The 23,109-nt window shown below is 32.4% G+C and overlaps 3 protein-coding genes and 1 pseudogene across 6 annotated transcripts; 1 reads left to right on the top strand and 3 right to left on the bottom strand.

The window, feature by feature from the left end:
- Positions 1-4,189: 4,189 nt before the first annotated feature.
- On the bottom strand, positions 4,190-5,780 carry LOC108345161 (transcription factor MYBS3). The gene is made up of 3 exons (XM_017583741.2): positions 5,356-5,780; positions 4,897-5,093; positions 4,190-4,797 (listed from the first exon to the last, which is right to left on the bottom strand). The coding sequence occupies exons 1-3, from the start codon at positions 5,648-5,650 to the stop codon at positions 4,459-4,461; spliced, it is 831 nt and encodes a 276-aa protein (XP_017439230.1). The 5' UTR covers positions 5,651-5,780; the 3' UTR covers positions 4,190-4,458.
- A 3,356-nt stretch (positions 5,781-9,136) lies between these two features.
- LOC108345068 (uncharacterized) lies at positions 9,137-11,508 on the top strand. Of its 2 annotated transcripts, none has more exons than XM_017583635.2 (4): positions 9,137-9,286; positions 9,502-9,614; positions 10,844-10,924; positions 11,231-11,508. In XM_017583635.2, the coding sequence occupies exons 1-3, from the start codon at positions 9,223-9,225 to the stop codon at positions 10,922-10,924; spliced, it is 258 nt and encodes an 85-aa protein (XP_017439124.1). In that variant the 5' UTR covers positions 9,137-9,222; the 3' UTR covers positions 11,231-11,508. The 2 variants fall into 2 exon arrangements, with proteins under 2 accessions (XP_017439124.1, XP_052723417.1); XM_052867457.1 differs by having other exon boundaries at positions 11,166-11,508.
- Positions 11,509-11,647: 139 nt separating this feature from the next.
- LOC108344873 (probable acyl-[acyl-carrier-protein]--UDP-N-acetylglucosamine O-acyltransferase, mitochondrial) lies at positions 11,648-14,859 on the bottom strand. Of its 3 annotated transcripts, none has more exons than XM_017583396.2 (10): positions 14,699-14,859; positions 14,531-14,628; positions 14,207-14,331; positions 14,011-14,119; positions 13,026-13,118; positions 12,806-12,922; positions 12,620-12,703; positions 12,184-12,288; positions 12,019-12,105; positions 11,648-11,925 (listed from the first exon to the last, which is right to left on the bottom strand). In XM_017583396.2, exons 1-10 carry the CDS (start codon positions 14,808-14,810, stop codon positions 11,806-11,808), a joined length of 1,050 nt encoding a protein of 349 aa, XP_017438885.1. In that variant the 5' UTR covers positions 14,811-14,859; the 3' UTR covers positions 11,648-11,805. The 3 variants fall into 3 exon arrangements, 2 of the variants coding, with proteins under 2 accessions (XP_017438885.1, XP_017438886.1); XM_017583397.2 differs by having other exon boundaries at positions 14,531-14,619; XR_008244949.1 differs by lacking the exon at positions 11,648-11,925 and having other exon boundaries at positions 12,053-12,105; positions 12,206-12,703.
- A 1,045-nt stretch (positions 14,860-15,904) lies between these two features.
- LOC108343969 (inactive protein kinase SELMODRAFT_444075-like) lies at positions 15,905-21,738 on the bottom strand (annotated as a pseudogene).
- Between the last annotated feature and the right edge of the window lie 1,371 nt (positions 21,739-23,109).

The raw sequence follows: 23,109 nt of genomic DNA, 5'->3' as shown, positions 1-23,109 counted from the left end.
TTTTTCATACATTCATGTTGGACCAAAGAAGCTTTTGAAAAAAATGGTGGTGAATTTCAAAAAAGAAAAACAAAAGATGAAAGACCGGGTGTCGTACAAGACAAGGAATAAGCATGGTCTTGAAGAACAGTAAGAGGTTATTTGAGAACTTGAAAATCCCTTATGCAGTTAAAAGCAATGGTTGATAAGAGGAACAAACAACAGGCTAGGGATTAGAACGAGGAAGTTGATGGTACAAGCAGTGGTACAAAAACAACATATAACCTCGAATATCACGTTGAATTTAAAAAATTCGATGTTAATTTAATGTGAATTTTGTCAATTAATTTAACGTCGAACTTGGTGATGTTAATTAAATTTTTCTTTTAATTAATTGTAATCCTTCTTTAAAACTCTAAGAGACCTGAAAAACAGAACTATGAACGCTAATATAGAATCAACAACAAATAACAATAACAAACAACAAACAAGTTCAATCAAACAACAAACAAGTTCAACCAATAAGTTTTTCAAAACGAAAACGAAAACTAACCTTCAAAAGGTAGATTCATCGGAACAAAGTGTTGCCACCAGTGAGAGAAAGCAGAATATGCCTATGAAGGACAAGAACATGAAAATAATCCGTGAAAACAAAACGAAAATCATACGTTAATTAACATGCATTTGTATCAAATGAAAGAAAGATTACATGTGATGGTTGTCAAACTTCATTCGATAAAAGTTTGAGCAGGGAAGAGGGTCTCGCGCGCTAAGATAAAGTGAATGAATTTTCAATCTCATTCGATAAAATTTTATATCTTTTTATGTCGAATTATAATTTTAAACGACATTTAATAATTGTATTTATTTACAAAATTGCCATCGATCATTTTTAACGTTGGCAAGTAGTTATGCTTTGAACGCGTGACGTTATACGCTGTTTTTGCACTAGTGAAAGATTGAAATATGTAAATAATGACTTTGAAAACTTAAAAATCTATATTCAGCAAATATTGATACGTCATGAGTGACCTAATAAGTAGAAAAAGTTTTAGACACTTTAAAATGACATTGACACAAGGATGTAAACCCTTCAAGAATTAATGTGACAGCATTTATGTTTCCACCGGATCATGTTGTGGTTCTTATGTGATTTTCAAGTTCTTCATAGAAGAAAACATGATAAGAAATTGTACAAGTTTTTTGTAGTGATCACAATGCTTAAGCCTGTGGCAACTAGTTCATCACAGAACAATTTGAGACCCATGAATCTCTTTCTTCTGGTGGCTGGTTCTTTGGTGCAAAAGTATCACTGTGTTTTCATGTGTATATGTTGCTGTACCAGTGAATGGGACCAATACAGTTAGAATATATACGAGATGTCCGAAAAAATGGACAATTTCGTTTTCTGTTTCTTTATTATGTTCTACTTCTAAGAAAGATTAGTCATAACAAACACACTTATAACACGACGATAAAAATCTGTAAAACTGCAATAGATAAAATATAGCTAACAATGGACAAAATAAGAATGCGACAAAAGAATGGTCCAGTTTCACATTTCTGCGTTTTTTGAAGATATTGCAGAAATAACAGATGCCAATTTAATGGACAACATTAAATGACGCATACGACAAAAGAAAATATTGGTCCAGTCGAATATTTATGCGTTTTACTTATCATTGAAGAATGTCGGTCTTCAAATTGTGTTATATTATTGTTACATATATAGTTTCTTGATTTAGTTGTTAAATCTGAAGTTATTTTTCAACTTAAAAATCGTTAATTCAATTACTAGAAGTAGTTTTTCTTACATTGCACTCTTCGGAGACTGTAGAATCAGCTGATGTAATTCCAATGGGCAAAACTAAATGATGAGTGAGACCAGAAAATGATTGGTCCAGCCATTTGAATATATGAGGTTAAATCCCACATTTTTCATGCCATATGATCATAGATTACTTTCTGGTAACAGATTAAAGTTAAAGCAATGAATTAGGAAATTACAGAAGACCTACTAATAAGTGGTTTAAGTGAAACCAAATGTCAAAAGAGGTCCCATCCAAATTAAGAAGTAGCATATTGGTGAGAAGCTTTGAGCATTAATGATGATGCTGAGAGGGTTGGTGATGCCTGAATTAAGACGTCTAATTTGTTTGTATTAACGTTTTTGTTCTGCATTAAATTTCATGTAAATTATAGGTGTGTCTGCATTATCCAAAATAAGCTACTCCTACTTACATAACATTGAACAAAGACAAAATGGTACCATCCACAATTTTCATGTGAACCATAATAGAGCATGTATATATATATAAAGCTGCTATAGAGTGAAAAGTCCAATAATTTGACACCACACAGATGGTTACAGGTAGTAAAGAAGACACGGATTGTTGGTTGAGATGTCACTATATCTAAAAAGTGCTCATAAATATGATACATCATATTGAGTCATCCAAGCAAAAATATATGTAACATCAGTCTTATGCATAATGACAGATGCAATAAAAGCATTCGTAAAAATTCAGAATGAGCATATGGTTGGGAGATTATGCAGTTGGTTTTCTTAAAATCCACTACAAATATCATTATATTCATGTTCCAAGGCACATACAAAAAGTTCTATACATAAAAAAGTCCTTTAGAAAGAACCATTGAACTATATATTAGGTATAAGTAAATTGAAATGCAGTCTAGAATTTTGTCAGCTAATGGATTTTAACTTAACACAGAAGAGATACATCTGACAAAGGGTCCCTACAGGGTTTGATTGACACATATAATATTCTTGATCTTTAGAATCTTGTGGACAAGCTTCATTTTCATTCTATCCTTATCTTAACATTTTCAGCTGCATAATATCTTAAATTTGAATACTAATTAAAGCACCCCTTTCAACAAGATTATAATTAGGGTATATTGTAGTAAGTTTTGTTTTGTTTTCTTTCTTTTCATGTGTGCTTCTGCATCAAAGGCTTTCCTTTTAAAAATGGGCAAGTTAGGTGTACTTAACAGTTCAATTGCTGCTGTATGTTAAAGAATGATTAGGAAGAAAACATATAACAAATATTTTACCTTGTTTTGTGTACTTTCCTAAGCTTCGAAATTAAGAAAGCATAAGCACACCTTATTATGCATACTCTATGAAAATCATATGATACACGAGTTTTGTTGGACCAATTTAAAAATTACTTAATTTAAAAGCACTGATAGCTGGATGCAGAATAGACTAAAGCCACGTGCTTTACAAGTATGCTTTCTGGAAAATTCTACTTTGTCTTCTTAAACGTTTGAATTTTCTTTCTTGGCTTACTTCAAACATTGAAAAGCAAAAACAACTTCCTTTAATTGTGTTTGAAGTTTTCAGTATTTTTGTGAACATCTTACCCTCTAAAGGAGAAAAGGTGTTAGAGTATCAGATTGAGTAAAATAAATTACTTAATACGATGATTAATTATGAGATTCTTTCACTAAACTAACCAGTTTTTGTATTGAGTCATTTTCTCTGCATAATAAATACTAATACAAACAGTTTGTCCCAAAGTCTCATTATAACTTATTTAGTATAACACCTTGGAGAACATCTGCTACATATATATACCAGACACGTCCTTATAGTTATATACTACAATCACCCAAAACTATTTGCATTACCAAATTTGTTGAATATATTTAATGTATGGTACTTCATGTTAATATAATCAACAGAGTCTAATTACAACCTATTTTATTGAACTAAGAAAAGGTACACTTTATTAAATGTTAATGAACAAATTTCTTTCATGTGTTGAGTCATGTTTCCAAAACAAAGGAAATTGTAGATTTTATATGCGTGTTTAATTATTTAATTCTAAAGGCTAGACGGCCACCTTTCCAGCCCTAGTGGTAGTGGAGTCCAAATCTTCTCAACAGAATCCATCGTTTACTTTAAATTAAACCCAACATTATAAATAAAAAAGCTTTTGTGCCAAAAGTCAGGAAACCAAACTTAATCAAATCACCTACTTTTTTGCTATTATCTTTGAGTTATTGACATGGCAAAGCACTAAAAAAGGATACTTGTTCATTGTGATTAAACTTGTGCATTATGCATTCAGAAGAACAAACTTTATTACACTATACCATTGATATATATATTAAGCATATATAATATCCGATATAGGAAGGTGTGGATGATGTCGATGACTTGTCAACTACTAGCAAAAAGGTGTACAAAATTTCATGGTTGATTTATAACTCAGTTGAACAGACTGAACTAATTTGCTATGATACAAAGAAATATTTGATTATACATATATAAAATAATCATCTGCTCTATATATCATCGAGACATGTGATTGCACAGTAGATTAGTGCCTGATTAATGATTACCAATAATATCAAAAACAACAACATAAAAATGTGTTTTCTTTGGAGAGATTTATGATCTTTTGTTTAAGTCGATAGATACTGGACAACATTAATTCATGAATAGTTGAGTTAAGTCACGCTAATTGGTCCAAGAAAGAAGGAACCAGGGGTTGATTTAGTTTGTTCCATGGTCTTAGCCTTGTCCTTGGAGACTGAAAGAGTGAGTTCCAGATCAGGAATTGCTGCACTACTATTATTTGATGAAGATTTCATCTGAGGATGAAGCCACATAACAGCTTCATGATCTGCACCTGCTTCATCTTGACAACAATCATCACTATCTTTCTGCTCACCTGTCTTGGTTTCTTGTGCTTGAAGAAGTGACAAGGTGACATCGTTCTCAATTTCACCTTTGGATTTAGTAGGAGAAACCAAATCATCTGACTTACAGTTAGAGCTGCCACCAACCTGCCATAATTAATCAATATCTGTAAACACCAAATTCCATCACATATATAAAAATGGGGTAACTATAAGGAGTTCATCTATATATATATATATATATACCAAGTCAAAAAGACTTGAACGTCTCTTTTTCTTGTTCAAGGTTGCAAGCCGAATAAAGTACTTTTGAGCATGGCTTGCAACTTGTGTTGGGGTTCTTGTAGTCACATAGTTTCTAGAGATACCTCTCCAATCACCTTTTCCCAGCTTCTCCAGTCCAACAAGGAATGTTCTGTGCTCTTCTTCCGTCCATGGCACTCCTATATTATATGTGTATATACGCACAAAGATGATCATATATACATCAAAGACATGTAATATAAAAAGATGGGTGAAAGAAGAAAGAAAATATTAAGTAGTTTTTGACAAAATCTAGTTTTTTCTGAGCAAGAACACACGAAAGTCGCTGGTATGGAACTTTAATGGAGAAAATGAGTGAGGTAAAGTATTGAAAGAAAATAGATAAACATGATGATGGAGGAATAGATCTATAATGTGAATGAATTTGACTGTGATGCATACCTTTCTTCCTGTCTTGTGGTCGAACAATGAGGCCATCGGAATCTGATAGATAGCCAACAGAAGCTTTTTCAGGATGGTCGTCAATAGATATTCTTGATGAAGAAAAGGAGGAAGATGGAGAGGATAATAAGGGCAAGGAATCCATGCTGAAGCTTTTCTTCATGGTAAGAGAAGAAGAGTTTGATATGTGTAGTTGGACCCCAAAGAGACGAACTCCTACGAAAGTTGCTCTGAAAGAAGAGCAGGTTCTGGAATTATGACCTATGTTTCCACAATGTGAGCATTTTCTGCCCATTTTCCCCTCTCAGCTGACAACCTCAGCAGCAGAATACCAAACCGGAGCTTCAAAGAAAGAGAGAGAAAAAGAGAGCAGAAATAACAGACATGTTTGGTGGTATATATGATGATGAATGAGGTGTGGGGTTTGTGAAATTGGAAGCACACCTAGAGAAATTAATTGGATGGACATAGTTTATTCTTGAAATATATATATATATATATATATATATATATATATATATATATATATATATATATATATATATATATATATATATATATATGCTTCTGCAATAATTTTCTATGTTTTATTCTTTTCCGCTTTTATACACAAGAAATCATGAGGATATAGATACCTTATCTTATTTGGTGAGTACTTGTGTTTTAGGGTTGAACACGGCATACGCAGACATCATGTCCCTCGTATACAAAAACACGTGTATTTTTCTAATGCTTTTAACCACTTCATCTGTATTTACAAGATAATCTCATTTACCATTTTACAGAAAAGTATAGTTATACATATATAATGGCTTATATACGTATGAGTAATTAACTGTTGCAAATATCTTATGTATACAATTTTTGTATAAGTTGAAGGGAAAAGACATATCACATCATGCTTTAAAAGCAGCATGCAGATTGCTTTGCAAAGGTACATTTGTCATAATTAAAATCTGAGATTCATAGGTAAAGTCCAGCTAATTAAAGATATGTGTTAATAATTTTATACAAGAGAATGAAATAAAAGTGTTTAGGTGAGGAGGTTAAGTTTTGTTACACAAATAATCTTTAAACTTTTAGTATAGGTTAACGTTGTTTATGGTCTTTTATATTTTGTTTGGTATGATTGGGTGCATTCGATGTTTGATGCTATCTAAAGTTAATATTTGTTTGAGCACTGTGATAATAAATACGTAATAAAAGTAATTAATTACTTGAATACGCAATTGATTAGACGATACTGTCAAAAGAAGTATATTAGAACACGATTTACACTTTAATCCATCACTCCAAAATGAGCACGATTATTAAATCTCCTCATGCTTGCTTGATTAAATTATTCATGAGAAAGTGGTGTTATATCAGCCAGCACCTTGGTAGTGGTTTGTGGTATTATTAATTAATTAATTAAGCATTAGGTGAAGATTGTTTTAGTTATAATTTAAAATAACGATACTTTGACAATATTTTTTTGACAATATTTTAACATCATGGTCCAAAATTATTTTACGATTAATAATAATAATCATAAATACTAACATAAACTAATACACGTAGAAGATATTAAAATTTTGTCAAAGAAAATATTATAAAACTATCATTATTCGCCGCAGAATTATTATGAGAGTGATTTGGCATTATGTTGGGAAGGAATCTTGTGGTGTTCAGGGAATATATAGTATTGCATATGATGTTTCTTATCTGATTCCTGAACTTAGTCATTGACCTATCAAAGTCCTTGAAGAGCACTGTCTGCATAAAATAAATATAACAGTCACAGTGTTATATATTAAACACGTCTTTTTCTGTGTGCTTCCTTAGGACGTGACGATGCAGATGGCAGAATGAGAAAAAAAAAAAGAGAAAGGACGACCAATCTGAAAAAATTAACACAATAGTATTTGTTTTAAATTCTTCTTTTCTTATTATGTATAAATACATAGTTAAGTATTATAAGAAAACTTTTTTTTTTACATTATATCTCCTATTCTATTCACCTAATTAACCTATTTATTTTTAAGTTTTAGCAAGTATTTCATATTCAATTATACGCTAAAATTATTTACATTTTGAAATTAAATATTATTATTTAACTTTTACAAAATGATTTATTAACTAAAAAAATATTTTTTTTATTATGAAGTTAATGACATATTTTTCGTATTTTATTTAGTTTTTGTAGCTTTATGGCAAAAATAGTTATTTTCATTTATTCTTTGTGTAATTTTTTATTAGTATGTTGTACTCTTTATTAGTAAATAAAAGAATTTCATTAGAATTTAGGATAAAGAAATAAAAGACTTACAAACTTTTAAACTTTAATATTTGTTTTTCATATATTTTTAATTTTATTTATCTTTTATTTTTTAAAATTAATAAATAATTTATTCGTCATAAGATAAAAAATTTATACTAATTTAATATGAAAATAACCTTAATTTTTTTTTAAAAAAAAGATATAAATAATAAAGCTAGTTCTCACTCCACCATACTCCATTACCATCTCTAGATTTGACCAGAAACCTTTTATTTTCAAATGTTAACAAGTCCATTCACCCTCTCTTATCTACTGCTGTTTCATATTTCATCATTAAGTTCATTTATTTGCAAAAGTAACTTAATATTCAGATACAAAGTATATGCGTATTCGAACCCAAAATAGAACACATATCAATCAAATTCCACCTCACAAACAGAGAACAAAACCAGAAGAAAAATCCATTAGTACAAAATATGCAGTACTTATACCAATGAGAAACTAACCAGTATCTTCCAAGAAAAAGCTATTAAACAGCGACACATTAATTATAATAATCAATCTTACACATCTTTTGTTTTTCTTTATGATGATCAACCAGCTGGAATAGATACAATATTACATCACCAAAATCTCCAGAAGATATAATGTCCAATGTATAAGCACTTTGTTTCTACAGAAATAGCTCAGGCCACTAAATTTTCAACTGTGAGATACATTATATTAAGAGTATGAGTACCCTTACAACAGCTGAAGGATCATCACAACAGCTGTTTATTCATTATGATGCAACTTTTTAATGGTAATTCATTCCTCATTAATGCAGTGCCCTTCTGATTTTGCCAAGAGCTATCTTCTTGAAAACATCGCTGTCCTAAGTCAAAAGCAACACAAATAAAGAAAACACAGTCATTACACAGATGAGGAAACTGGGAGCTGTTTTCGACACTTTTCGACACTTCATTCTGCATGTCAGACCCTATAAAATCTTTTACTTCTTCCAATCATTGACCTATTTTTTATCTCATTTCATCTATCACTAATCACCTTCACTTACACATAATCACATCTTAATTATGAATTATTAACACATAAGTATATCTATATGCACACCAAGTTCCACACATCCCTGTTATTTTGTTAATACATGAACAAGCAGTTTTAACGTTGTTTATGATTTCTTTTTATAACAATTACGTTAAAAATCATCAATGGTGGAAATTTCATCCACTAAAAAAATATCAATTTATAATATACAAATGAATTCAAATTTTATCTTTTTGAAATGAAATTAAGTTTAAAGTTTACTATCGTAGATGTAGAATTAAGTTCACTTGTTAAAATATTCATCTGGTAAAAACTGTTGCAGTTATAATACATGTCTATTATATTATTAAGTAGGAAAAAATATTCATACAGATTTTTTTATAATATTTTGATATAATATACATATTCCTTTTTATTAATTTTGATATAATATACATATTCGTAAACCCGAAACAAATTGAATGCTAAGAAAAAAGAAGGCCCATTTGTTAGCCCAAGAGAGTGAGCCCAGTCAATATGAAGTTACGACAGCATGTTTAGAGGAACTGCAGCAGAAAGCTATGGCGGAAGAACCGAAACCCCCACAACCTTCCGATCCTCCATTACCGTTTGATCCTAGTCGGAGTATCTCTCTCTCTCTCTCTGTTACAGATTCTAATTTCTGTTTTCTTTTTTATGTCTTCTCGTGCATTGAAATTTTGAGTTTAGGGCTTCGATTTGAAACATCAGGCGTGCATTGATATTTGTGATTGTGGATATATCCTGTAATTGACATTGCAATTGGGAGTTGTGCACTTGATTGATTATAATTTTTTTTTAATTTTCAATTATCGTTGAAGTGGTCGGTATCATCAAGAGGAAGGCGTTAATCAAAGACCTAGCAGCGGTGTACCATGCCGAATGCCTTGCTTACTGTCAAGAGCTTTTGGAACTTCAAACCAAATGGGAAGAGGTGAAATGCAAACTCGTTTTCGTCTATTTTCTATTATATTTCTCTGATTAATTTTAGAGCCTCGTATATTGTTGGCATTTAAGTAGTATAAATAGATAATGCTTGGTACACACTCCCTAGACTAGTCACATTACCTCACTTGAGTCGAATCTTTGTGAAGATACAGAAACCGAGTTGTGACTGTTAGTTTTGTGAAGAAACAGAAACAGAAACCTAGACTAGTCACATAGCCCATTTGCAAAAGAGTTCACCTGACAACACGTAGAACTTTTGGATTTGGCTTATTGAACTTGAGGACTGTGCATTAGGAGAATAAGTGTCGTTTGAATTAACTTATCTTTAAACAAGAAAATAAAATAAATTGAATTTCCTCCAGATTATAATTAACTTATGCGCTTAATATTTATTCAAGTTCCTGTTATCTTGTTAATAAGTTTATTTTAACTTTTGGGAATGTATATGTATCCAAAACCTCTCGATTCTGTTGAGATTTTAACAGAATACATGCACGTTTTTAACAAAATATTGTTAAAACTGCCTTAACAAATGATTTTTCTACGCATTAACTCTTCTAAAGGGTTACCCTCCTTGAGATAAGCCAAGTACCAAGACTTTAAGCTACTTCATAATTTAATCCAGTCCAGTTGGACGATTATTCAAATCATTGGAACTGATTCAACCTTGGAGACACGCTAACAGGACTAGATAGTTTATGGTTCTCCCTGACTCCGCCAAATAATTTGCACCACTACTTCTTAGTCTATCAATGGTGACATTTTTTTTAATTTCTCAGGAATACGTAGATGGCTGTGCAGATATCAGATTCTTTCAGTACTATTTTTTGTATGATTATGAATACCCCCATGGATTGTCCTTCCTAGAGTATTAAAACGTGCACTTTCCCCCTTTCAAGAGTCAAATAGTTTTGCTCCAGCCTCCCCTTAAGGGTTTGTTTGAATTGAGGATTGGAGATGAGGGAGTCATTTCTTTTCACTGTCCACTAAATTTCCCTTAATCCAAACCATTCAACTTTCCACTCTCGTTCAATCCTCAATTCAAACAAACCTTAAAAGTTTGAAGTCATAATGATATAACTGTCTTTCGCAGTATTATAAATATAAATATAGCCTTGCCTTCGAAGTACTAAAATATAAATATGAAGCGAGAGTAGGTTATTTTAGTGTTTCAATTTAAGTGATTATTCTTTACCTGTGTCTCAATTGTTTCAGCCATTTATCGACTTAAAAACTCCAGAGGAATCAAAAAAGGAGACGGCACGATCCTCTAAACGTGCAAAAAAGTTGCGATAGGTATGATTCACCATAATTTCATTGCCATCGTAAATTTCAATTGTCTATAGATGTAGATTCAGTGAGACCTTCATACTCTGATTTCCATCTAAATATCCTAGAACATTCTTTTCTCATGCAAGATCTTCACTGCACTTGCTATAATTAATTACCAATTGTCCCAGTTTTATTAATTTTTTGAAAAACAAATGTTGAGTAAACCTTTTGACAGATTCCTTGTTTGTTTTGGATGCATGGGAAGGTGTCATCTGCATCATTTTATTATATTGGAAAGCTGCGTGGTTCATTAGCTTTTGTCCATTTCAGGTTTTCAGAAACCTTATGTTCGCTGTTAGTGTTGATGTACTATCAGATCACGTATTTGACGTAGTATTGATGTGCTTTTTCAATGCTACTGACTGAGACGTCCAGTGAGATTTCATCCATCAGTTTGCAGTTATAGAGCATTTCTCCACTGCTCGACGAAAAATAGATAAATGAGCAATATAATTTTTGTTTGGAATGATGTATAGAATATTCAGCCCTGCATTTAGATTTGGGGTTCAATCCATTGTCAATATATTTTACCATGCTTTGCAATTCTATTTATTTTTCTGTTGCAAATTTAGCCTTGTGGTTCTTTTGGAAGCTTACATATGTTTATTAATTAGTTTTTAGAAAGAGATCAGTTACCGATAAATTTTATACATTTCAAGGCAAACTTGATGGAGAGAAAAGTGACAATTTAAGCAAAGTGAGGTTATTATGTGGAGAATGTGTTAAGGGTCGCCCTGTGATTAGAGAATGATACATTCAGTACCTATACAAAACTTTCAAATACAGCAATGAAAAGAACCACTCCATCGTAAACTAAATTCACTGTAAACTGTCTCCTGTAGGCTTCAAGAGACATTCCAGTGTCTAATCCTGCATATTCCACGACGATTTTCTGCAATTGAGTTGCGAATAGACTGCAACATCGCACGGACAGCAGGAACGTGACCCAATTCTTCATGCAGCTCCTGCAGAATAAGCTTACCATGAGAAATCCACCCTAAGGAAGACACCAGATACCTCACCAACTCCCTAAAGAAATAGGCAAAAACAAATAATACCACTTCTGCAATCCTTTCTTCTAAAGACCCCGCATTTGCATCGAAGGACATGAATATCTTTCTATAAGCTGTTCTCAGGTTTCTGATCTGAAACATTACCCAAAAAATTTGTTTAGTGGTGATGAAAATACAATTAAGGCCAACTAAATTTAAAAAGTGATAAACCTCTGCAGTGCTGAATCCACACCGTGTAAGGCCCACTAAATTAAGACCACGAAGCTCTGCTCTTTCTCCGGCTACCATCACGTACTTTGGGACATCTTGTGTAAGCTTCATTTATGTAAGAACATGACATTGTAGTTGCATACTTCAGTAGTTCTAAATCAATTTGGCATGGTAAAAAGGTATTTGCTTAACAAGTTCTTCAATAAGGGTATATTGATTATTGTATACAACATACTGTTATTCAGACCGTTGGTAAATAAATGGGCCACACTGAGGGTACATTTACCACAGCCTTCGGTCACTAGATAACTAGATCCTGCTTAAACTTTCCGTTGACTGGCTTAGATTTTGTACAAATCTTGCATGATTGCGGAAAAATCATATCTCTGGTTAGAAAACAGATTAATTTAAGACTGAGATTAACAGAAAAACCTACCACAGAACCACCACCGAGAAAAGAGTACGAGCCAAGATGACAGAATTGGTGCACAGCAGTTCCACCTCCAGTGTGAACATAGTCCTACATGCGAAGAGTTTTAGTTGATTTTCTAAATTATATGCTTAAAACACAACAAAATTACATATTTTATAATGAAAAGGTGATTTAGGTTTTAAAACTTACTTCCACTTCGACATGTCCAGCTAGAAGAGTGTTGTTAGCAAAAATATTGTTGTCACCAATCTTGCAATCATGGGCAATATGACAGGAGCCCATTATAAGATTTCCATTACCGATAACCTGATCATATGATCACGGTGAGTATTATAAGGTACATTTTATGTGTCCGAAAATTTCTGAGGTTTTTCTTTACTGTAAAAAGTTAACGAAGCCGTCTTCTTACCGTCCTAAAAGTTGATTTTGAAGATCGGTGGATTGAAGTATGTTCCCTGATATCATTATTGTCTCCAATTTCCAGGAAACATTCATCCTCTGGCTGCATGAAAGGCACATTAAAAGCTTACATTTTTTTCCAAAATAAATTCTACCCTTAACATGAACACAAACAATGCAAATAATGTCACAACATAACCAGTTAAATAATCAATCATGCACTTTGTCCAAATAGCTTAGCCCTTTTACTATGACTAGATCCTCAACATGGTATTGAAGAGCACACTAGTCTGATGTATCCATCCTTCAAACACAATGAACTTTCAAGTCGAGGATCGAGCAATGATTTAATTAATACCATTGCTATGCCTTTTTGAACAAGCTTAAGCTTAATTGTTGTGTCCAGAATAAAAACAAACTGTAATAATTGAATAAGACTGCTCATTCAAGTTGGAAGAAAAAATTAAGTCAATCTGCTTTGTTAGAATGCATCTCTGTGAAGCAAAATTTACAGTGAAACATTTGGAGTTTGAAACCAGTCAATTAAGAATTGGTTGAAAAACTAATAAATTGGAATGCAACTAAAGGAAGAGAAGAACAAAAGAAATTGAAAACAGAAAGTCAATTTAAAACTTCAAGCAAATTAAAAGAGATAAAAGTGCGTCCAAGGCATACAGGCTTTGTTTCTGAAAAAAAAAAACAATCTTTCAATATTTCTGCAATACACATACATAATTAAAATATAGTCAAGTTGAGTTGATCGAAGACTTGTCAGGATTTTTACAGGTAGAAATACTTAAAGTCAAACACTTTTTATAGACTTTTCTTGAGCATTTTCAATTAACCTTAGCAAAATACCCCCCTATGAAAAAAATGTTAAAACTCATATCTATAACACAATAAACAATGACAATCATAATTATGAATTCATTAATCAGATTACATGGAATGACTGTGTATGTATAGAAACCTCCACCGGTTTATGTGGAGCATACCTTGTGTTTCATGTCTTGACATTTGACACCAATCACAGCATGATATCCTATTGAGTTATTGCTTCCAATGACGGTACATCCAGGATAATCATCACCAACAACAGCACCACTATCATATAATGGAACAAAAAAGTAGCATTCAGAAAAGCAAAACCTTATCTGAAACAGTGATCTTAGGTGTGAACACTGAACTCACGTCATCAACGTGCAATTGTCCCCTAACTCTGTTCTTCCAGAAACATGGCTTCCAGGGTATAGTCGACAACCATTCCCCAGCTTTGCAGAGGAGCTAACAGAACAAAAGGGACCAATCGAAACACCCTAAGCACAATCTTTGATTAGGAAGTGAAAATATGTTTGATTAACGGACAACATTATTATTAAAGTGATTTGAAGTACCCAATGGCGATTCAGTAGAAAAGGAGGAAACTTTGGTTGAAGCAATAAAAGGAGAAGACGAAGAATAAGCAAAGACAGACAGCAATGGATTGAAAAGAGAGTAAGAGTAAAAAATAAGTACTTGGCCTATGAGGGCATCGGGATGAACGGCGGCAGTAGGGTCGATAAAACTTGGTTTTGTGAGTGTGGAAGTGTGAACATGCTCCCTCTCTGCAACATCTGCAACTCACGGTGAAATCAGAAAGAGAGAGAGAGCGATTTGAATGAATTGAGTGAATAGGGAACATACGAGAGAAGAAGAAGATGAAGCGAGGGTGATGGAGCGCAGAAGAAAGGGAAAAGCGGCAGCGACTGCGAGCTTTCAGCAACCAACCCGCCATTGTTGCTTTGCTTTCCAACATCAGCACACTATTTCTCAATTGCCGAAAACACTGATTATAATTTGTTTCAAAAAACAAACATTATCAGTTATTCTTATACTAATTACTATTGTTTAAGAATTCTAGAACACAAATTAAACATATTAGTGATTCTAGATACTAATACTTTAAAACTGTCTGAAGAAGAAAATTTAAAGAAATTTTCAAAGCTTTAGATTTTTTTACGATTTGAATTTCTTAAAACTAAAACTTTAATATACATTATAAACGTAAAAATAAAATTGTATTCTATTATAAATTTAAATGTTTTAAATTAAGTTTTCATTAAAAAAATTAACTATATTTAGTATTCAAAAAAAATATTTTTTAATTAAATTTTGATTATTTAATTTTGCCGTCAATTAAAATTATGGAATAGTTATATTGTATTATTTTGTATTGTCATTAGTTATATGTTTTTACATTAAAAAAACAAATAATTTACAATCTCTTATAAATTTGGATTTTTCAATTTAATTCTTATTAAAAAATTGTTTTATTACATATTCATAAATGTAATCATTTTATTTTGCAATTTTTACAATAAAAAAAAGCTCTTCAACCTTAATTATTTTTACGAAACGATATTATCTTATGACTCCACATGGTTAATTTGAATTTTATGTTAGTACTTATTTAAAAACAATGAAACAATTTTTTTTATATAAAAATAATCAAGGTTACAAAGATTATTTATACTATTGTTATGTTAATTCACTTAACAATAAAATTAAACGAGAAATACTCAATTAAAAAATATACAATTTTAAGATAGTTAATAAAAAATGTATATTAAATATTTAATTAAAAACATAATTTATGAAAAATTTAAAACTCAAGTCATTTATTTATTATTTATTTTACATTTTTCATGTAGAAACAAACAAATGAATTTAAAATATCACTCTAATATGCATAATTTTTTTAAAATAAAAGCTTAATTTTAAAAAGTTAAATTTATGAGAAATTTAAAAGTTAAATTATTTCTTTAAATCAAACGGTATTTAAGAGTGGAAAGTGTAAATATGAGTGTAGATTTCACCAAACATGCATTTTTATATTTGAGATAAAAAAACTAAAAAAAAAACTATTTAATTCATTCGCAAACAACTAAAAGCACTAAGAAGAATATGAATTGTTTATAAAATACAATAAAAGTAAAAAATAAAGTTCGTTGATTATTAAGAACAATATGAATGACTTTATCAAAATCTATGTTTCGACTTCATCACGATACACACAGCTTCACCTTAAACTTCCTCAATTCTTCTTCATTCTTTTCAACTTTGCAAAACATAACCTTCTAACATCTGGAGTACCTGTACGAGAAATATACTTCAAAACAACTATATCATTATAATTCAAGAAAAATAAATGTGGCTAACAAGAATCACAATTAATTTATTTTTTAAAGGAAATCACAATTAATTAAGCACTTTCAATTACAAAACATTATTCATAGTAACACATCAATGCAATAAAATATAAATTAAAAAAAAAACTTAATTTTGCAACCTGAGACATGGGTGGCCTTAAATGAGGATGGTGTTGGATGCAGAGAGAGTGGAACATTGCAGCATGCGATGAAGTTCCTCATCAATGATGCAGTTTCTTATGTTTGGGTCTACAACTTCATTGATGTCACCTCGCTCAACCAAACCCTATTCAAATATTTGAACTCATTAAGATTGTTTCACATATTTTCAATATTGATAACTTAGGTCCAAGTTCAATAACAAGTCAAGAACCCATCATGAAATGACTAACCAACAAGATGATTTGGACCCAAGTCCATCTTGAAATCAAGGCTCCATTATTAGAGAAATGATTAGGAGACTTCAAAAGGATCTTAAAGATAATCTCAAGCAAGAAGCATTGAAGAAATACTTTATTTGGAGCAAAGTTTAGATTGCTTTCAGGATTGGGTCGTGCTTAGCCCAAACCCCTTCTCGCCAGCATGCTTCACACCTGTATATGTGGTCTTTGATCCACTAAATACGATTGATCATCAGCCTAGCATAGGACACCGAATTTGATTGTTGAATCTGCTATAAATCAGCATCTCTGCCCCTTGTATCATTATTTTTAGAATTTACATAGAGTTATGTTGTTGCTACTTTGCCAGCCTTGCTATGCATCGAAAGTCGTTCTCCTTGCTTCTTCCCTCACCCCTCTAGCTTCCTTTTATAGACGGTAGGCTGCCTGAGCTAGTGTCACCTCCACCGAAGCACCTCACTCACCATATAATCCATTAACCTTCACTTAAACCGTTGCCAATCTATCTACTATGATATCCTCTTCGTTGCTCACTGCTTCATGGCTTCCAAATGTGCTAGATCAAGCCATCATTATAGGTTTATGGATTTACGAGTTTAGGGGTTTAAGGTTTGAGGTTTTGGATTTGGGGTTGGAGGGTTGAGATTGGCGTATGGATTAGTGTCTAGGGTTTAGGGTTCATGGTTTCGAGTTCAGGGTTTATGGGTTTAATGTTTTAGCGATTTAGGGTTTCGAAATTAAGTTTTAGGAATTTTAGTGTTTAAGGTGTGAGGTTTTTTAGGAGTTTTGGTTTAGGATTTTATGGGTTTAGGGTTTAAGGTTCGAGATTTGGGGTTTTTGGCTTGGGGTTTAAGATTTATGGTTTGGGGTTGGGGTTTAAGGTTCGTGTTTTAGCGGTTTAGGGTTTTTATGAGTTTAGTTTAAGGTATATGGTTTGAGGTTTGAGGTTTTTGGGTATGGGGTTTGGGGTGTTGGGTTTGGGTTTTGTTTTTTGGGGTTTTGTTTTTGTGGTGTGGGATTTAGGATTTAAGGGTTAAAGGTTTTAGTATTCAGAGTTTATGGTTTTAGGGGTTTATGGATTTAGAGGTTTACTAGTTTAGGGTTTGAGGTTTGGAGTTTTAAGTTTTGGGTTTGAGCTTTGGGGTTTGAGGTTGGGAGTTGGGAGCTTTGGGTTTGGGGTTTGGGTTTTGAAGTTAGGGGTTTGTGGCTTGGGGTTAGGGGTTTGAGGTTTGGGGTTAGGGTTTAAGATTTAGGATTTAGAGTTTTATGTTTTGTGGTTTGAGATTTGGGATTTAGGGTTTAAAATTTTTGGTTTAGGATTTATGGTTAAAGTGTTAAAGATTTTAGGCTTTAGGATTTGTGGTTTTAGATGTTTAGGGTCTAGAGATTCAGGGTATTATGGATTTAAAGGTTTGGAAAACCCCAAATCTCCAAACTCAAACCCCAAATCCCAAACCTGAAACCCTAAACCCCATACCCAAAAACTACAAACCTCAAATCATATACCCTAAACCAAAACCCATAAAACCCTAAATCTCTAAAACCTAAACCCTAAATCCCAAGCTCAAAACCCTAAACTCCAAACACCAAAACCCCAAATCTCAAACTCCAAACCCTAAACCCATAAAATCCTAAACCAAAACCCCTAAAAAACCCTACACCCTAAACACTAAAATCCTTAAAACTTAAACCTCAAACCCTAAATCGCTAAAACGTTAAACCCATAAACTCTTAATCCCTAGATATTAATTCATACCCCCAACCTCAACCCTCAATTACAAATCCTAAATTCTAAACCCCATACCCAAAAACCACAAACCTCAAATCATATACCCTAAACCAAAACCCATAAAACCCTAAATCTATAAAACCTAAATCCTAAATCCCAAGCCCATAACCCTAAACTCCAAACATTAAAACCTCAAGCATTAAACTTCAAACCCTGAACCCATAAAATCCTAAACCAAAACTCCTAAAAAACCATACACCCTAAATACTAAAATCCTTAAAACCTAAACCTCAAATCCTAAATCGCTAAAACCTTAAACTCATAAACCCTAAACTCTGAACCCTGAAACCTTGAACCCTAGACATTAATTCATACCCAAACCTCAATTCTCCAACTCCAAATTCTAAATCCTAAATCTCTAAACTTGTAAATCCCTAAACCCATAATGATGGCTTGATCCAGTTGGAAGCCATGAAGCAATGAGAAACGAAGAGGATATCATAGGTAGACTGGCAACGGTTGAATCGAAGGTTAATGAATTATATGGTGAGTGAGATGCTTCGGTGGAGGTGACACTAGCTCATATAGCTTACCATCTATGGAAGAAAGCTAGAAGGGTGAGGGAAGAAGCAAGGAGAATGACTTTCGGTGCGGAGCAGGGCTGACAAAGATGCAACAACATAACTCTTGTAAATTCCAAAAGTAATGATACAAGGGAGAGAGGTGTTGATTTATAGCAGATTCAGCAATAATAGGCTCTTGACTTGCTATTGTTCTTGGCCCAAGTCATCAAATATGATGAACTGTAAAAAGCTTACCCATTCATGGAGGCATTGGTGGCTTCTATCCAAAGCTTTGCGTCCAGTAAGAAGCTCCAGTAATAGCACCCCGAACGAGTACACATCGGCTTTTTCAGTGATGTCACCACTTTCAGTATATTCTGGAGCCAAATACCTATGCATTTTCATATTAAAGTTTAGACATACCAATGCCTCAAAGTCATGAGTAAGGAAGATATTGCAGGGTCTAATGTCGCCGTGCACAATACAACCCACTCTACACTCTTCATGAAGGTATCTCAACCCACGAGCTACTCCCAGAGCAATTTTCTTGCGTGCAGACCAATTCAGTACATTTTCATTCTTTTCTGCAATCAACATATTGTTAAGATTTAAATATGCATATTCTTATTAACTACACCAACATAATTGCACCTTCTAAGGCATACAAAATATGCCAAAAAGCTTTGCAAACCAGAAAAACTTAATCTGTGCAAGTTTTGTAATGCAAAAAGTTCTTTTTTAACTTTTATGTAAATAAAGACTGAAACTTGCCATTTTCTATATACAAATTGAATGGTTTGAAATTCAAAATATTTACCATGAAGATGAGAATATAGAGATCCATTGCAGATATATTCATAAACCAGAATTTTTCTTCCATACTCCAAGCAAAACCCAATTAGCATCACAACATTACGATGTTGTGTGCAGCTTAAGACCTGAACCTGTGCAGAAAATTCTTCATCATCTTGAGTAGCAGCTAATTTACACTGCTTGATAGCAACAACCTGCCCATCAGATAGGACTCCACGGTGTACAGATCCAACCTCATTTTCTGCCAAAAGATTTTCCTGTGAAAATCCAGCAGTGGCAAGTTTCAGTTCAGCAAATGTAAACCATCTTGGAGGATTCCCAAACAAAGGTGCCTTATGCTGACAAATAGAGCACAATGGGAGTGACGCAGTAGTGCCATTTCTGCCTAGTGAAATTGCTTCTCTGACACTTCTGCTTATGTTCACATCAATTTTACAATTAAGCACTCCTAACACAGGATCATGATCCAATTTATGAACCAATACTTCGGTGGGAGAAACCAGAGCCTCGTTAATGTTAATGTTTTTCGAAAACTCTTCATCACCACAAATTGCATTTGAAATCCATGGCTGGAAATATGACCCGCAGGATGACAAACTCATAATAATTTCACACTCTGAATTGGATACACCTTCCTCCACATTTTTCACCTCGTTCTGAGAAAAGGGTAAATCTTTTCTTCGTCCTCCATCATTACCATATTGATAAAATGGTGAAGTCCAAGTCCAAGGTGTTGATGGTGTTCCAACGATACTAGCAGTCTTTGATCCTTGTTTAAGACTACTTCCAGGAGTAACAATTGGACACTTAATTGTATTTGCATGTTCAGATTTGCCTTTGAAGTTTCTTGGAAATGCATTGTGCTCCATATTTGATGAAAGGATCAAATTCAATCGCAGAACGTTTGGCCCAGATCGCTCCATGATTACAACACTGCAATTCAGCTCCTCCATGCAGTATTTCTTTTCATTTTTCAATTTTCTGTAAACATTTGTGCGTAAAATTGTTTACCAATCATCAATTCACACACGTAAAATAGAACTGAATTGGCGTTACATGCACAAAGAACAAGTTCTCTAGCATGTTCATTGCATTATTTCTTACCTGTCCAATATCACCCAGCTTGATTTGGCTCTCTTGGCTTCAGCAGCCACTGCTCCACAAAAAGAACCAGAAAGAATTTTGATTCTGATCTTTATCTATTTAAGTTTTGACACATGAGAGAAGCAGAATGTTACACATAAAGCAAAAGTGAAACACTGAAATTGAAAGGTTATGATTTAACCTTCTCTGGATCATAAAACTGATGAAGTTGAAGCACCATTTGGGAGCATGAATTCACAAAAACTTCTTTTTGATCTGAGACAGTTCCTAAACGGGATCTCCACTGAGCAGTGATACAATCAGTAGCAAAAGCAAGCCCAGAGAGACCCAGTGCCCTGATGTCTGAAGTGAAGACAAAACACAGTTAATAACATCGCTGTCATGCTTAGGATAATGTCAGTATGGAATCATTTTTAAGAATCTCTTAAGCCAAATAATAACAAAAGTGACATGAACGAGAAATACTTGAGCAGAAAGGCGGAATGACAGCCAGCAGCTTAATACAATCTCCTGGTTGAACAACATTAGTCAAAGCCCACATCAAACCACTCCTTGAAACTTCTTTCGTTGCTTCAACTGCAACCACCACCACTTTCCCTGTCACTTTTCTGTAACAATCCTTTTGCTTCATTTCAACTATTACCAATCACTAATCAGAGTCAAATTCTTGATAAACAAAAAAATCATATAATTGAAGGAGTGTTTTAGAGAAGAGAAGCTTCAAAAATCGGAGAGAGAACAAAATATAAGCTAAAAACAAGTTCTGACAATGTCTCTAGAACTGAATGGACTGAAGAGATTGATTAGAAGTGAATTTAAGAAATATAGAATGGCCAAAGGCATGCACAATAGATTATGGTGTTGCCATTTTGTTTGATTTGGCAGATGCAATAAGCCAACAGAAGATATTTCCTTAGTGTCTACAAGACTTATTGATTATATAATTGAAGGACTGATATCATAATGTATATGTTCCTATATTTAACTGTTTGTGTGGCCGAATTGGAACAGAGAAGGAACTATTTTCGGTCCAATTGAATTTATTTGACCTATTATTGCTACATACCTAATCTTTTCTTCCAATTGAATCATGCATTTTTCTAAACCAACCTCAATTATGCTAAACCATATTGCTTACAAGATTAATAAAATAACTTAATTGTAAAATAACTTATTAAAATGTTTTTTTTTCAACAATTCCATTTTGTTGAAATATATAAATTTTTTTAAGTTATCAAGCCTATATTTGTTGATAATCACCTCAAATTGATTTTTAATTACTATCATAAATTTCGTAACAATGACAATTGAACAAACTTCATATTTGTTAGTGAATTAATTAGTGAAAAACTATCATAGTAATTGTTTATTTATGTGAGACGAAACTAAAAAAAAAAATGTTTCATTAAAAGTTAAGAATGTTGCTCATCAACTTTATGTATGAAAAGAGTGTTCATTAAATATTATTCTCTTCAAACATTGTTCTCCTTCCTTCTTTTATACGAAAAGGTCGGTTAGATTATGAGTTTTGTTTTGAGAACTAAATTTTTTGAATAAAGTGAAAGGTTAACATTGCTAGTATAATATCAATGATTTTATCTCATTTATTCCCAATATTTACTTTAAAAACATGATTTATTGTTATTAATTAGTCAAAAAAGAGCAAATAGTCACTTAGTAATAAAAGAATAGTTATTTACCATTAGATTGAGAGCATTTATATGCGTTAAATAAAATCCAATGATTCTCATAAACTAAAATTTATATCATCTTTCTTAGTAATTAAAACCTTTTCATGTTCCTCAAAATTGTAAATTTCTCTATTCATTAAACCCAAAAACAAGTTCAAGTCAAAAAGTCCGTTATGCCCACCATTACTAACAAACATGTATGGGGCTTTATTCTTTTAAATAAAAGTTAATATTTTCATTACATATATAAATGAACTTATATGTATGCAAATACAAAATTTTGAAAATAATAAATTAAATTTCTCATAATGGCACAAATTTAAATTTGTACAAGTAAAAAAGTGTATTTAATAAATCCTACTAATTATTTATAATACTTTACATAGTCCAACGGTAAAAAAAAATTATTGGTCAAAATTTATTTTAAATTATTTAATATTATTATCATGAAAACCATCAAACTGCCACGGTAATGAAAGCATATAATGTATACATTAATAGAGTGAATTACTTTGGTAATGATTTAACGACAAACTTGCATATAGAATAAATTTTATAATAATTATATTAATTAAATGTTATATTAACTTTCATTTCTTATTGGT

This window comes from Vigna angularis, chromosome 8 (assembly GCF_016808095.1).
Source record: "Vigna angularis cultivar LongXiaoDou No.4 chromosome 8, ASM1680809v1, whole genome shotgun sequence".
In the NCBI taxonomy this organism is placed as follows: domain Eukaryota; kingdom Viridiplantae; phylum Streptophyta; class Magnoliopsida; order Fabales; family Fabaceae; genus Vigna; species Vigna angularis.
Note: the sequence above shows the minus strand (reverse complement) of the source record. Positions and strands in the feature narration are given on the sequence as shown.

Coding starts and splice junctions, on each gene's coding strand:
- LOC108345161 (XM_017583741.2), bottom strand. CDS start 5,650: ATGGGCAGAAAATGCTCACATTGTGGAAACATAGGTCATAATTCCAGA. Junction 5,094..5,355: donor ACCACAAGACAGGAAGAAAG/GTATGCATCACA, acceptor CATATAATATAG/GAGTGCCATGGACGGAAGAA. Junction 4,798..4,896: donor GTTCAAGTCTTTTTGACTTG/GTATATATATAT, acceptor TAATTATGGCAG/GTTGGTGGCAGCTCTAACTG.
- LOC108345068 (XM_017583635.2), top strand. CDS start 9,223: ATGGCGGAAGAACCGAAACCCCCACAACCTTCCGATCCTCCATTACCG. Junction 9,287..9,501: donor ACCGTTTGATCCTAGTCGGA/GTATCTCTCTCT, acceptor TTATCGTTGAAG/TGGTCGGTATCATCAAGAGG. Junction 9,615..10,843: donor TTCAAACCAAATGGGAAGAG/GTGAAATGCAAA, acceptor CAATTGTTTCAG/CCATTTATCGACTTAAAAAC.
- LOC108344873 (XM_017583396.2), bottom strand. CDS start 14,810: ATGTTGGAAAGCAAAGCAACAATGGCGGGTTGGTTGCTGAAAGCTCGC. Junction 13,119..14,010: donor GTCAAGACATGAAACACAAG/GTATGCTCCACA, acceptor CCTTTCATGCAG/CCAGAGGATGAATGTTTCCT. Junction 11,926..12,018: donor AAGAAAGGATTGCAGAAGTG/GTATTATTTGTT, acceptor CTTATTCTGCAG/GAGCTGCATGAAGAATTGGG.